Here is a 13828-nt window from a genome sequence, read left to right on the forward strand (position 1 = left end):
ATACGTAAAGGACTACATGTATGACCAGTGTTCATATTTCATGTTGTCTCCGTGCATTTGAACGGTCATTTTCTCATAAAAACATTTCCCCCTGAACGCTCATCACCTGTCCTCTCAGGAAAACGCTGGACAGCGCACGTGGTTCGAACCCGGTAAAGGGTGGAGTGAAGGTTTTCTTGAGAAGAAATGCTTACGAAGTAACCACTGAACTAAACCAGCGCAACGGCAACTGAGGGAAATGGACTTATATAAACATATCGATGTTTATAAATATCTATCTATTATTCGAATATTGTTTTTATAAATAACGTGTATATTCTCCACACACCAAGAGACAAAAAAAACATACTCACATTCGTATACAGTAAAGTTATTGGATTTTAAGACAGAGGGAGTTATATTTATATGGCTCAATGCCTCTATGGATAACTGTTGTTGTGTGCAAGGTCTCTGTGCTTAACGTTTTTTGGATGACGGATTTATAATACGCATCAATGTGCAAATACATGTACTGTATATCTTTAAGTTGTCATGACAACAGGCGCATTCTTAATGCGTCATGATTCGGCATCAAACAAGATGGCGCTAAACACTCACGTTCGTGAGATCTTTATTAGATGACAAACAAGCCACATTTGGGGGGATATTTCTTCACGTAGGACATGCTGAGTGTCCTTAGCTGCCTTCAGTGTTTAACGTACATAAATCTGACACGGAGTAGCTTCATAACTAGTTCCATCCATCATGAAATCGGACGTGGAGGACCTCATGCCTAGGCTTCTGCCGGTGGAGACAGGCGACAGCGGTGAAGAAATTGATTTAAAAGAGCCGCCAAGAAACCCGCAGGAATATCTCAGACAGGTCCAGTAAGTCTGACATGCCAATATGCCCTAAATCTTTTACTGCCAAGTATAGTAATGTATCTCTTTGTTAGCTTGTCTCTTGATTCAATGGCTCGTCTGTTTTTCAGATTGGAGGCATCACTTTGTCCAGATGTTGTCGTAGCTCAGATTGATCCAAAGAAATTGACGAAGAAACAAACGGTGAACGCGTCTGTGAGTTTCATTGTTTTCCATTGCCACCTATGAAACACTCATGTCGTCTGTGTTCCGTGCCTTGTAGCCTGCCTGATGACGATGTGGATGGACATGTTTTGTTTGGCAGGTGACAGGTTGCCAGGCCGCTCCTCAAGGACTCGCCCCGAGCCTCAAATGGCAGCGACAGCAAGTTAGCAACTTCTCTGACGTCAGACAGGTAACAGACATGTGCATAATAAACACGATTGCCTGTGTCATTGTTTTGAAGGGAAATTGTTCTGATTCTGATTCACTTTACAGAGCATTAATAAACACCGGCGACACTGGAGTGGCCAAGCGTTGGACGACAATGTTCTGATGGTGAGTATGAAATGATGGTTATCAGGTTGGATGTGCTTCGGTTGGTAGAAGGTGTATTGTAACAAACAGACAACATACCGTATCTAAAGAGCGCTGTCTTTTCCTAGCCTAAAGTAGAGGATGAGGAGGGATGGAAGAAGTTCTGCTTGGGGGAAACTGTTTATCTCGACACCCCTCCCTCTGAGACTGGTCCTGATCAAGGCCTGGACTATGTGAAGGTGACATCATTGGTTAGAACAAGAACTATGAGTGGGTGTAACATTAGTGTGTAGCGGTTATTATCGAAACTGTGTCTTAAATGTATCGTCTTCCCACCGGTTTCACCAGCTTGGCTTCCCACCTTTCCTGAGCATAGTGAGCAGGCTAAATCAGGTGAGTTCTTTCACGTCTTCAAGCTGTTGTTACTTGGGGGGCTGGGGTAGGTGGTGGTGGGGAGTTCACACAGCACCGCAGGGTCATTATGGACGAATTTACAAACTTCCTTTGTGAAATGATGATGATGATGATAATGATGATGGCCCAAGACAGACAAGGGTGGAAATTGCTCATCAATGTTCCACAAGGAAGGGGCGCTTAGGTGGCGTAGTGGAATAAGCGTTGACCATGTACCGCAGGGTCCCCAATTCGAATCCGGCCGGGGACATATCCTGCATGTCATCCCTCCTCTCTCTCACCCATCCTTCCTGTCTACATCTTCACTATAACTGTCAATAAAAATGAAAAATATGAGTGGGACTGCCCCACTCAGAAAAAAAAAAAAATAAATAAAAAAAAAAAAAAAAAAAAAGTTCCACAAGGAAGACAAAGGCTTAAGTCAAACTTCTCCTCTCTCTTGCCTAAGGCCACAGTCTCTGCAGTGCTGGAGTTTCTGAGCAACTGGTTTGGAGAGAAAGACTTTGTTCCACAGTTGGTAAGTTCAGTTTCTATTAAAGCTATTCCGCCATCATACTAACTGGACGTTAATTTACAAGAGATACCTTGGATGTCTTAAAGACAAGAGAGTCTTAATGTGTTCCTCACATGGAAAGATGGAGCATTTTGGGGGCATTTAAAGCTGATTTACTTGAATCTCTCCAGGGAAGATGGCTCTACGCTCTGTTGGCTTGTCTGGAGAAGCCCCTCCTACCAGAAGCACACTCTCTCATCAGACAGCTGGCCAGGCGCTGCTCTGAAGTACGGGCCAAGCTGGTAAGAAGTCCAGAGCTCTGTCACACTCTGGTCGCTTGTATGTCGTCAGAGGATTCGGACAAAGTAGAGTTAAAAGGGTGTCCGAAATGTAGCCTGGCATAGGCAATAATGAGGATGATGAAATCATTACTATTATCATTTTTTCCCCCATTGCAGCAAAGCAAGGAAGATGAGGGGTTGTCTGCTCTGAACTTAATGATTTGTCTTGTGGCGAGGTAAGCCTCATCAATACACACACACACACACACACACACACACACACACACACTACACAGGAAGGAATCATTGTCATGGAAAGTGTCATGTTGGTTGATGGTTAATCATGTTGTCTTTGTCATAGGTACTTTGAACAGAATGACTTGGCTGATCAGGAGGACTGAGTTGATTGGGTCCCACAATACAATGCTTCATCAGGAGACACCATGAGATGTAGCATGATGCTCCGATTGTCGCCCTGTCTCTGTTCCCTTGGCTTTAAACATCTGCTGGAATTAAATACAATCTCAACTTTTGCCATAGTGGCTTCCATCGCTATACATGCTTGTGTATGTTGATGATTTGGAGGGAAGACATTGTTGTAAGCCCACCATAAGGCTGTGTAAAGCTTTCTTTTTTCTTTTTTACTGAAATGTCAATGTAATAAACACATTTTTGAATGTTTATGTGGAGGATAACCTTGAATGGAGGACTAGCTCGTTTTCTCAATCTCTCTTGCCAACAAATAATAACTGCATTCATACACATTCATAGTAATATGAACAGTATGTTTCTAATTGGGTAAATAAACCACGTATAAACCATGTGTTGCAAGAGAGGCACATGTTTGATTTATTCCATTCCATGCATTGCAGTGAGTCTGTCCAGCCTCCACTGATGCATAGGTAATAATCATATACAGGGTATCCGCGGTGTCTTGAAAAGTATTGAAAGTTGATAAATCAATTTTGGGAAAATCAAGACCCTTAATAAGTATTAAAAAGTCTTATCACGATTTTATGAGGTCTTGAATTTTGTTGGTATTTTTCTGAATTAGACTCTGTCCAAAGAGTTTGAGTCCTAAAAACTTTTAGTAAAAGTTTGTGAATTTATTAGTTTTATTAAAAAACAAAGATGAACCGGAAATTCTGTTGTATGATAGTGGTCTATTGCGAACTAAAACTGTTGAGTTAAAGGTGTCACTGATGTAAACGGTTACAGCTCGAAGTGGCGGTGAGGTCTGGAAAAATAAGGTCTTTAAAAAGTCTTAGAAAGGTATTGAAATTAACCTCAAGATTCCTGTATATACCCTGATATAGTACACACCATAACCATTGTTAGATAGACAGATTTATTAACAAATGTGTATTAAGCTATGAAGCAGTCAGAGTAACTCAAAACTCAACAGGCATTGACCATTGGTCATTGACAGGTGTGCCATTACTGACTGTTTTGATGGGCGGATGCGTAGAGCGTAGAGTTCTTGTTGATTGACCATTTCAGTTGTCAATCAAAACAGCGGAACGCGACTTCCCCGTGATGCTTTGCAGCAGTGGCGTGTGTAGGCAGTCAGTCAGTCATCTAAGATGGCGGTGGTAGTGCGGTCTCTGCAAGATCAGCTCGAAAAAGCGAAAGAGAACCTAAAAAGTGTAGACGATAACATTCGTAAACTAACCGGCCGAGATCCTAATGAGTTGAGGTAAGCGATGCATTGTAAACTCAGTACACCCATGTCAATTTTAATTCAGCGTTCGTTCGTCGGCCAGTCGCACTCTGCACAAAGATGGCACCTCTCCCTTCTAGCACACTGGAGGCTAGCTGCGTAGCTCAGAATCACTACCTCTGCATGCCTGGAGTCCATTGAACGCAGCGTGATTTCGTAGAAATTGCTTTCTTTCATACTGGGAACTGATATTGTTCATGTATTTATAATCGGTGTTTCAATGGTCATTAGACTCATTAGCCAACTGGCTAGCAACTAGCAGATATTGCTAACATGTTTCCTGATCAGTAGCTATTTGAACACCTCACTAGCTAAAGCACTTAACTTCAAAAGTGAAATCAAGTAATTCATCTGTTTGCGTCGTTATAGTAGCAGACAAGTTTGAGTTATGCAGGGTAGCTAATGGCACGAATCGATATGGTTCTAAACATGCCTGTTTGCTCTTCAACCTGAGTGATCTCCTGTTCCTCCCCTCAGACCTGGCCAAGCCAGACGACCAACCATCCCAGGCCCAGGAGGTGGAGGTAGGGGGCGAGGAATCAGCCTGCTGAGGTAAACATTTTTTTCCATTATTATAATAATTTGCCTATCTGAGGATGTTAGTGTCCACCTATCTTTGTTATACATTAAACAAAAAAATCCTCATCCTCAGACGTGGAATCTCTGACAGTGGTATTGGAGGACCTCCAGCCAAGCAGAGGGACATTGAAGGGGCCCTGTTGAGGTGAGGGCTTGGTTCAGAACCCTGCTGGAGAGATCAGCTGCAATATAGGTGCTCCAGCTTTGTTACATGTTTTAATATTGTTAATATTTGGCCTAAGGAATGTGCTGAGTTATCACTCCCAACACCTCCAGAATACAACATCTCTTATGAAACCTCAGACAAGTTCTCCTGTCAGTCCTGAGAGCTTGGTTGCTATGGTGAACATTCCTGGTTGCCGGGTGAAATGATATGACTAGCGCTAACTGATCATTGTATATTATTGCCATGGTTACATACATACAGGCTGGCTGGTGACCAACGGGGGAGGAGAGATTCACGTCATGACAGCGACGCTGAGGATGATGACGATGTCAAAAAGGTGAGGAGGAGAATGACCAGGCCCGGGGAGGCAGACGTCTGCGGATGGGCTCATTGTGATGCAACGGTCACAGGCATGATAATCGCTCACCTTTCGTCGAAATTAGCTGTTTTGAATCCAAAATAGGTGACTTCCCTGAATCATATAGATCCGATGATTTTTCTTTTTTGGGGGGGGGGGGGGCGGAGTGGCCCATTAGTCTGGAACGCACGTTGAACGTTCGAACGATAAGATTTTGATGGGCCGTTGATGGCCCATCAAATGCGCAGGCGTGAAGGGCTGAAACTGTAATGTGCGCGTGAAACTCCTTGGTGAAGAAATTGGTGACAGAACGTCAGCCGAGGTTTTTGTATGCTGAGAGAAGACAAGGACTGAAGTCGCAAATACTGAGATAGGAATGTAACCTTAACAAAATACAAATGGCTAGCTAACGATAGATGGCTAACTTTGGTACTAACATTTGGTACAAACATTACTAAGTGCAGTACACTATACAGTACAGATAACTACTAACGTTAGCGTTGTCAGCCTATTTTGCAAGCTGTTAGCCCCTTTCACACAGTTCCCTGTAAATTAAATGGAATCGCAACCCAGGTCCGCCAGTGATTTTCGCCGTTTAATGAGCTAAATGCCCGAAAAATATGATGATGAATACATATAAAACTGAGGTATGATATATGGCAGTCTCAGGCGCCTGTCACGTCTCCAGTAGCTACATTAGAACTTTGCATCCTTTGATGCATATAAGGATCTTGTAACTTCGCAAACAATGGCAACATTTAAATAGTTTACTCTATGTTCAACTGGAAAAGGTAGTGACAGAAGATTTTCGTGTTTTGATTTCGCTGGGAGTTCGTTAAAAATGCCTTTCCACCAAAGAACCGTGGAGCCGTGGAGCCGCGCCGTGTGATAAAACGGCACATATATGGCAGTCTCAAGCGCTAGTGATGCTCCGATCTGATCGGCGCCGATCGGTATCGGCCGATATGGCCTTGATCGGTTTTGATCGGAGTTCTCAAAACGGCCGATCAAACACGAGTCACGACCGATCAGTTTACAAAATGGCGTCGCCAGTCTGGAAATATTACACAGTGTCGGAAAGAGACAACAAATATGCCGTTTGTAATGTCTGCTCAAAAGAAATACCTCGCGGAGGGACGCACGCAAGGTCTTTCAATACCACGAATATCATACGGCATTTGCTGCGTTCGTCGATTCGCTCAGAGAGCGCCGAAGCGCACACTGGGCTCGACGTCATAAAGGGACCGAGTGCTTTGATTGGACGAGAGGCGTTCCACGAGTGCTGGTCAGAGTTCCAGCGCGACTTCACGAGCGTAGTGTAGGTAGTGGTTCGTCGATTCGCTCAGAGAGCGCCGAAGCGCACACTGGGCTCGACGTCATAAAGGGACCGAGTGCTTTGATTGGACGAGAGGCGTTCCACGAGTGCTGGTCAGAGTTCCAGCGCGACTTCACGAGCGTAGTGTAGGTAGTGGTTCGTCGATTCGCTCAGAGAGCGCCGAAGCGCACACTGGGCTCGACGTCATAAAGGGACCGAGTGCTTTGATTGGACGAGAGGCGTTCCACGAGTGCTGGTCAGAGTTCCAGCGCGACTTCACGAGCGTAGTGTAGGTAGTGTTCAGCGACGTCATGTGACCCCGCGAGCAGGAAGTCACTTGGCCCATAGCAACAACTATTAGCGCGTGAGTTTTAGGTCTTCCTCTGTGCACCTTGCACAAGTGTAGATAGCGAGCGACTTTTCAGCATAGCAGGACATATTTTAGATGATAAGAGGAACAGGCTGAGTGCCAAAAACGCTGAGATGCTTGTATTTCTCAAGGCTAATCTGCCAGTGATTCTGCTTAATCAGAAGTAAGGTTTGAGTCTGAAATCTCCTTAGGTGCAATGTTTTGTTTTTTTGTTTTATTGATTATTGCTGACTTGCTGTCTTATCTCCTCCTAAATATGACTTGAAACTGACTGACTTGAAACAGTATTTTATATTTGGCTATAGCCTGTTTATGTTGCAGTTTAGTTTGGGTATGTTTATTGTTCCTCAGGAAAGCTACAGTATAAGCAAGTTCTCTAAGAGCCCCTAGTTCCTCTCATTCGAGTGGAATGTTGCACATTTGATGTGACAGTGTACATTTGATTTATTATGATTTGTATTTTCACATTTTATTTGTTTTTCCTGAAGTAAGCTACAGGTGGTTGTGAATTCAATAAAACAGATGGTCGTCAATTCATGATACTTTCTCATCTCCTAATTTCATTTGAATACTTAATATACAATGTCAATGGTGTTAAGAATAATTAAAAACATAAATAATGCTACACAATAAATAGAATGCTTCAATTGCCATTTTCGACGCTGTGATCGGTGATCGGTGATATCGGATCGGCAGATCACTGATTCCGGTGATCGGTGATCGGCACCAAAAACCCTGATCGGAGCATCTCTACCTGTCACGTCTCCAGTACATTAGAACTTCGCATCCTTTGATACATATGACGGGATGTAAGGATCTGTAACTTCGCCGCGGCAGTTGAACATAGAGTAAACTATTTCAATTTTGCCATTATTTGCGAAGTTACAAGAGCCTTACATCCCGCCATATGTATCAAAGGATGCGAAGTTCTAATGTACTGGAGACGTGACAGGCGCGTGAGACTGCCATATATATCATACCTCCGTTTTATATGTATTTATCATCATATTTTTCGATATATAACGGAAGTATGATATATGGCAGATATATGGTATATATGTGTTGAGCTTGGGTGCACATGAATCGTGTATGAACAATAAGTAAAGCAGACTCGGTATTCTCTTCAGCATGTCTCCGGTAAGTTTATTCACAGACTGACAACAGACTCGACAGTCAACGTAGTGACAAAGTAGTCACATTAGGACGTACCTTCATACAAGAACAGAATAACAGTGCGACTGCTACCGTAGTACACAGACTAAGGGCGTCATCAAATATATATATATATATATATTATTTTTTGCGCCCCCCCTACAGTACCCCCCACGCCCCACATTTTGGGAAACACTGTACTAGCTTATATTAAAGCTGCACTGTTGCACTTTTCATGACAAGTTGTCAGTCTAGTTTCTTATACAACATATGTGTATGTTTACATGTGAACATGTAAATATACTTTATTTGCACTTAATTATACATTCATATTTTCGTTTTTGTACAGAAACAACTCACTAATATTGACTATTGCATAACTGATTTGGAGGAAAAAAATCCACCTCTACCCCCCCATTCGGTACCATGCCATATCGTGGCTTTTGCTGAAATGACGCCACTGGTCTCGTAGCCTATTGGAGTGTGTGTGAGTGAGGGAGAGTGAGAGGGAGAGCTTTTGTGAGCCCGCATGTATGATGTGTCTCTTTCTGGTACCCCAATAATCTTTTTTGGCTCTCAGTCTCCGACTGCCCTAGCAGGATCCGGGTCTCATATCCTTCTCACTTTTTTCACCCGACCTGTTTTCATGCCTGAACGGAAGGAAGAATCCTCCCCATGTCATACCAGCTGCCATGCTTTCTTTGGCTTCATCATGTTGGGATCAGACCCAATCAGAGTTCCTCTGCTATATCTCACTCATATGGTGTAACCCTCCCCCTGCTTTGTGCCCCCAGCCAGCGTTGCAGTCATCAGTGGTGGCTACCTCCAAGGAGCGCACGCGTCGAGACCTCATCCAGGACCAGACCATGGACGAGAGGGGGAAGCAAAGGTGACTCCTCACCGCCCATGTGCTTAGTGGATCATTCAGAGTTAGGATGAGGCCTATTGGGTTTTCTACGTGATTTGTCTCAACCCATGTGCTCAAAGTCTTAAATTCACCAATTACGCAAGTTTGTAGCATAGTTGGGATGGATGTTTAGGTTGAATGTGTTTTGGAAGCCTCTAGATGGAGAGGTTGTTCATGATGTGCCTTGTGTTTCTCCTGACCTTCCTTCCTCCAGGAATCGACGCATGTTTGGCCTGTTGATGGGAACGCTACAGAAATTCAAGCAGGAATCTAACGTGGCAACAGACAGGGTAGGAATGTCAGAATGCAGCTATTAACACAGTTGATCTAGCAACCTATTTGGAGGTTTGCGTTTTCCCATTGATGGCCTGTGAAATCTGCATTATGGATTCATTTTGCTCTGGAATTTCATGCTGGTTTTGTGTGTAAATGCTATTCATATTTTACCTGTCTCATCCCCCCCTCCCGTTTCTCCCCTCAGCAAAAACGCCGCTGTGAGATTGAGCAGAAGCTGGAAGTTCAGGCCGAAGCAGAGCGTAAGAGAGTGGAGGGAGAGAGACGCGAGCTGTTTGACGAGAGACGCGCCAAACAGACAGAACTCAAGCTGCTGGAGCAGAAAGTGGAGCTTGCTCAGCTGGTAACAACCCTTTTTTCACAGCACCTAAACTTAGTTGGCAACGTTAAAAACCCTCTTCTGAAGTGCCACAAAAGAACTAGAGTTGATTGTCTCTCGTTGTCTTGCCTGTCTTCCAGCAAGAGGAGTGGAACGTGCACAACGCTAAGATAGTGAAGTACATCCGCACTAAGACCAAGCCGCCCATCTTTTACATGCCGGGGAAGATGTGCTCAGCCACTCACAAGCTCCTGGAGGAGGCTCAGAAGAAAATGAATGGTGAGCGTCAGTCAGTGGAGGCTAGTGGAAGTAGAAAATCGGAGGATGGGCTCATTGTTAATTGAAAAATTGAACTGATAACCAGCCTCCCCTGGCATCAGTTATATCGATGGAACCCTGTGTGGATCAGTTGGTAGAGCACTGCGATGTGTAATTTAGACTTAATTTGTGCACAGTGTGCTAACCCTTACCCCAGGCTGAATATTCATTCAAAAATAACAACCTGTTGTACGTCATGGATGTGTGCTGACTCTGTTCTCTGCCGTCTCTTGTTCTAGTTATGTTTGAGGAGAGGCGCGAGGCGTTTGCCGAACATCTGAGTAAGATGGAGGCTCGCCCTCGGCGCCAGCCTCAGCGCGACCGAGATCAGGACGCCTCTCTGGGGAAGGACCCGAAGAAAGAAGATCAGGAGGCGGGTAAGCCAGCGGGCCGACTGGTAGTCAAGGTGACAGGTAACCGTAACGATGTGGAGATGGAGGAGGATGAGGAAGAGGAGGAGAGGGAGGTGAGGGAGGTGAGGGAAGTGACCAGGAAGAGTCAGGATCAGGACATGGAAGGAGAGCCGAGGGGAAACGGGAGGGAGGTGGAGGCTAGGAAGGGGGAGGAGGCTAGGAAGGGGGAGGAGGCTAGGAAGGGGGAGGAGGCTAAGAAGGGGGAGGAGGTTAAGAAGGGGGAGGAGGCTAGGAAGGGGGAGGAGGTTAAGAAGGGGCACGATGCTAGGAAGGGGGAGGAGGTTAAGAAGGGGCACGATGCTAGGAAGGGGGAGGAGGTGAAGAAGGGGGAGGAGGATAGGAAGGGGCAGGAGGTTAAGAAGGGGGACGAGGCTAGGAAGGGGGACGAGGCGAAGAAGGGGGAGCAGGCTAAGAAGGGGGAGGAGGCTAAGAAGGGGGAGGAGCCGGATGAGGAGATGGAGACAGTGGAGGGGCAGGTGGAGGTGACTGCGGCAGATGTAGCAGTAGGGAAGGAGGCAGAGGAGAAGGAGGAGACAGAGGACCAGCAGATGGATAGTCCAGGGTCTGGAGAAGTGGAAGAGGTGGGTCAGGAGAAGAGGGAGGAAGCCCAGAGAAAGGTAGAGGAGAAGCCTGTTCACGCCCCCACAGCTGCGATCATCGTCCAGGAGAAGACCATGGAAACCCAACCCACTGAAGAGAAAGAGTCCAGCCCCGAGGTGGTCACAACCGTGCCCCTCCCAGAGCCTGATGTAGAGGCAGCCAATAGGGCTTCTCTGGTCCCTGAGACCCAGACCCCCCAAGAGCAGCCTAGAGGGGAGGCTCTCTCCCAAGAGGGGAGCCAGAAGGCTCAGAAGCAGGCCCCGCAGGAGGCCGCCCCCAAGGCTGCCCAGGAGCCCCCTAAGGCCCTGGAGCCCCAGAGCGAGGAGAGCCGGGGCCGCAAGAAGTCTTCTAAGGAGGGCAAGAAGGGGAGGAGCAACAGCACCTCCTCTAGCTCCTCCTCCGGCTCCTCCTCCAGTGGAAGCTCCTCCTCCAGCGGCTCCAGCAGCAGCCGCTCCAGCCGTAGCTCCTCCTCCTCCTCTAGCTCCTCCTCCAGCCGCAGTAGGAGCAGGGCGGCAGGCGGCGGTGGCCACACCCACACCCGGGACAGGAAGCGCAGGAGGAGGCCGTCCGAGAGAGAGAGGGAGAGGAAGAAGGGCGAGAGGAGCCACAAGTCCTCCAAAGGCAGCGGCAGAGAAGCCAAAGGGTCCAAAGACAAGAAGTCTGACCGCAAGAGAACAACCTCGGAGGGAAGCCGGTCAGGGAAGAGGTCGTCACGCGGCGACCGCAAATCTGACAGGAAGGAGAAGAGGCGTTAAGATGAGTGTGTCAGCTGTCATTGCCTTTTGTCGTTCGGCTTCCTCTTGTCAACGTACATTTTCCTAACCGAGACGTCTTTGGATTTCCTCAACATGAAATCCCTCGGAGAGGAAAGCGTTGGCCAATGAAGGTGTACGGTTGTTTTAGATCTACTTGAAGAATTTGGGTTTTAATCACAGGTTTCTTTCTCCAGTCAATTTTAGTCACGCGCCAGTTACCTTGTGCTTTTTACCTCAGATTTTTCTTTTATAGATTTTTCTATTGTCTGCTTTTGCAAAAAAAAAAAAAAAATGTTTCTCTCTTCCAAACATATTTTTTTTGTTTCAATTTGATTTGCTTTTAAGCAAAGGAGGGATGAGAAGAGTTGTCTTACGTACCGATGTATCCTCAAAAGCCAGTGTCGTCTTGGTAATAAGGTAGTAGTTGTGTATTTTCAGTGTAACAACTTAAAATTGTACTTCCAGACTCAAGTGATCTAAAGGCTGAGCGTGCACAATGTCTAGCTATGTATGACACATGATTCGGATAAAACATTATTATTATTTTTTTTGTACCAATGAAACATCAGCGTGTTGAATAATAAAAAAAACTGATGAAAATCTGCCTCCTTGTTGAGTCTCTCCCACACAGGATTTTTTCGCCTTATACTACCAAGTGTGATGAATTGTAATGGCATTCAATGACATGTCCTCACACACACCTTTCAACACATCCTAGATGGAGTGCCTAGCTGGATACTTGAGTTGCAAAGTTATTGAATTGATTAAAAACGTGTCAGGTGGTTTAGCCTCAGATAAATGGGTAGGGAGTGGCTGGGACTGACAGGTGATGTAAGGTGCGGAGAAATATTTATATGGAATACACATTACTGCTGTTATATCCACCACAGACCATCACTCAGGTAAACTGGAGAGTTTTATCTGAGTTTTACCTTTATATAACATGAGTCAGCCTGTGAAGGATCGAATAGAAAGTTTTAATCTGCCTGAAGACGGAAGATACTCTCCAATGTGTAGTGGTAATTATATATTAATTGTCCAATCAATTCTCACTGTGATGCACCTGTCAAATCTCACAGAATAAAAAAAAATATAGCCGGTGGTTGTATTTCCTGCAAGTTTTGGGTTTTAAATGACAATGCCGAAACAGCACCGGACAAGCGAAGCGTTTAAGAATGCTCATTCTTAGAAGTATCGAGGGGTAGTACACTTTTCAAGAACCTTGCGAAAGGTGAATCTTGAAATAATGAAAACAACACCTTTACGCCTACTGGAAATACAGAGGGAGGACGTGGAGATCATGCAGTAGAATCTACTACCTCTGTAGATATGAAGGTAAGTGTACTGGTCTGCAGCGTCCACTTGGTGGCAGTAGAGCTCCAGGAGTAGGGGAACCAGTGGTTTGGTTGCGGATACACAGTATGGATGCCCAGAGAGAAACGATGTGAATGCTAGAATCACTAGAATGCAGTAGTCTGTAGAAGTGGTTCATGCAATTACATCCCCAGAGAACAGAATATAGGTTTTAGTACCTAACTTTTGAGTGGCAGAGAGAGAAGGGACCAGGCAGAATATATACACTATACTAATACTGGGGTAGTCCCTTTACTAGGAACACTATACTAATACTGGGTAGGGACTCCCTTTTCTCTCAAAACAGCCGTAGTTCATCGTGACATTGATTCCACAAGATGCTGGAAACATTCCTTTGAGAGTGATGATTGCATCACATTCCTGCTGATTTTTCAGGTGCACTTTCAAGCTGTGAATCTCCTGTTCTACTACATCCCAAAGGTGTTCTATTGGATTCAGATCCAGTCACTGAGAAGACACTGAAGAACCTTGAACTCATTGTTATGTTCATGAAACCAGTTTGAGATTACTTTTGCTATGTGATATGGTGCATGGAAGTAGCCATTAGAACAGGGGTTCTCAAAGGTCCACATCTGATTTGTATTCAATGTCAGAGGTCCGGAACGATTGGTGATAAAAAATAAC

The 13828-nt window shown here is 45.2% G+C and overlaps 2 protein-coding genes across 2 annotated transcripts; both read left to right on the plus strand.

Annotated features, from left to right (window-relative positions):
* Nucleotides 1-578: 578 nt before the first annotated feature.
* gemin2 (gem (nuclear organelle) associated protein 2) lies at nt 579-3245 on the plus strand. Its single transcript, XM_080550483.1, has 10 exons — nt 579-866; nt 971-1055; nt 1165-1254; nt 1338-1397; nt 1505-1615; nt 1725-1769; nt 2239-2307; nt 2475-2585; nt 2742-2800; nt 2926-3245. Exons 1-10 carry the CDS (start codon nt 745-747, stop codon nt 2963-2965), a joined length of 792 nt encoding a protein of 263 aa, XP_080406609.1. The 5' UTR covers nt 579-744; the 3' UTR covers nt 2966-3245.
* Nucleotides 3246-4130: 885 nt separating this feature from the next.
* Nucleotides 4131-12417, plus strand: pnn (pinin, desmosome associated protein). The gene is made up of 10 exons (XM_080523785.1): nt 4131-4260; nt 4762-4836; nt 4937-5008; nt 5291-5366; nt 9019-9113; nt 9346-9421; nt 9613-9768; nt 9885-10023; nt 10302-10512; nt 10744-12417. The coding sequence occupies exons 1-10, from the start codon at nt 4148-4150 to the stop codon at nt 11828-11830; spliced, it is 2100 nt and encodes a 699-aa protein (XP_080379911.1). The 5' UTR covers nt 4131-4147; the 3' UTR covers nt 11831-12417.
* Nucleotides 12418-13828: the final 1411 nt, after the last annotated feature.

Source organism: Nansenia antarctica, assembly GCF_963989245.1.
Source record: "Nansenia antarctica genome assembly, chromosome: 1".
In the NCBI taxonomy this organism is placed as follows: Eukaryota; Metazoa; Chordata; class Actinopteri; order Argentiniformes; family Microstomatidae; genus Nansenia; species Nansenia antarctica.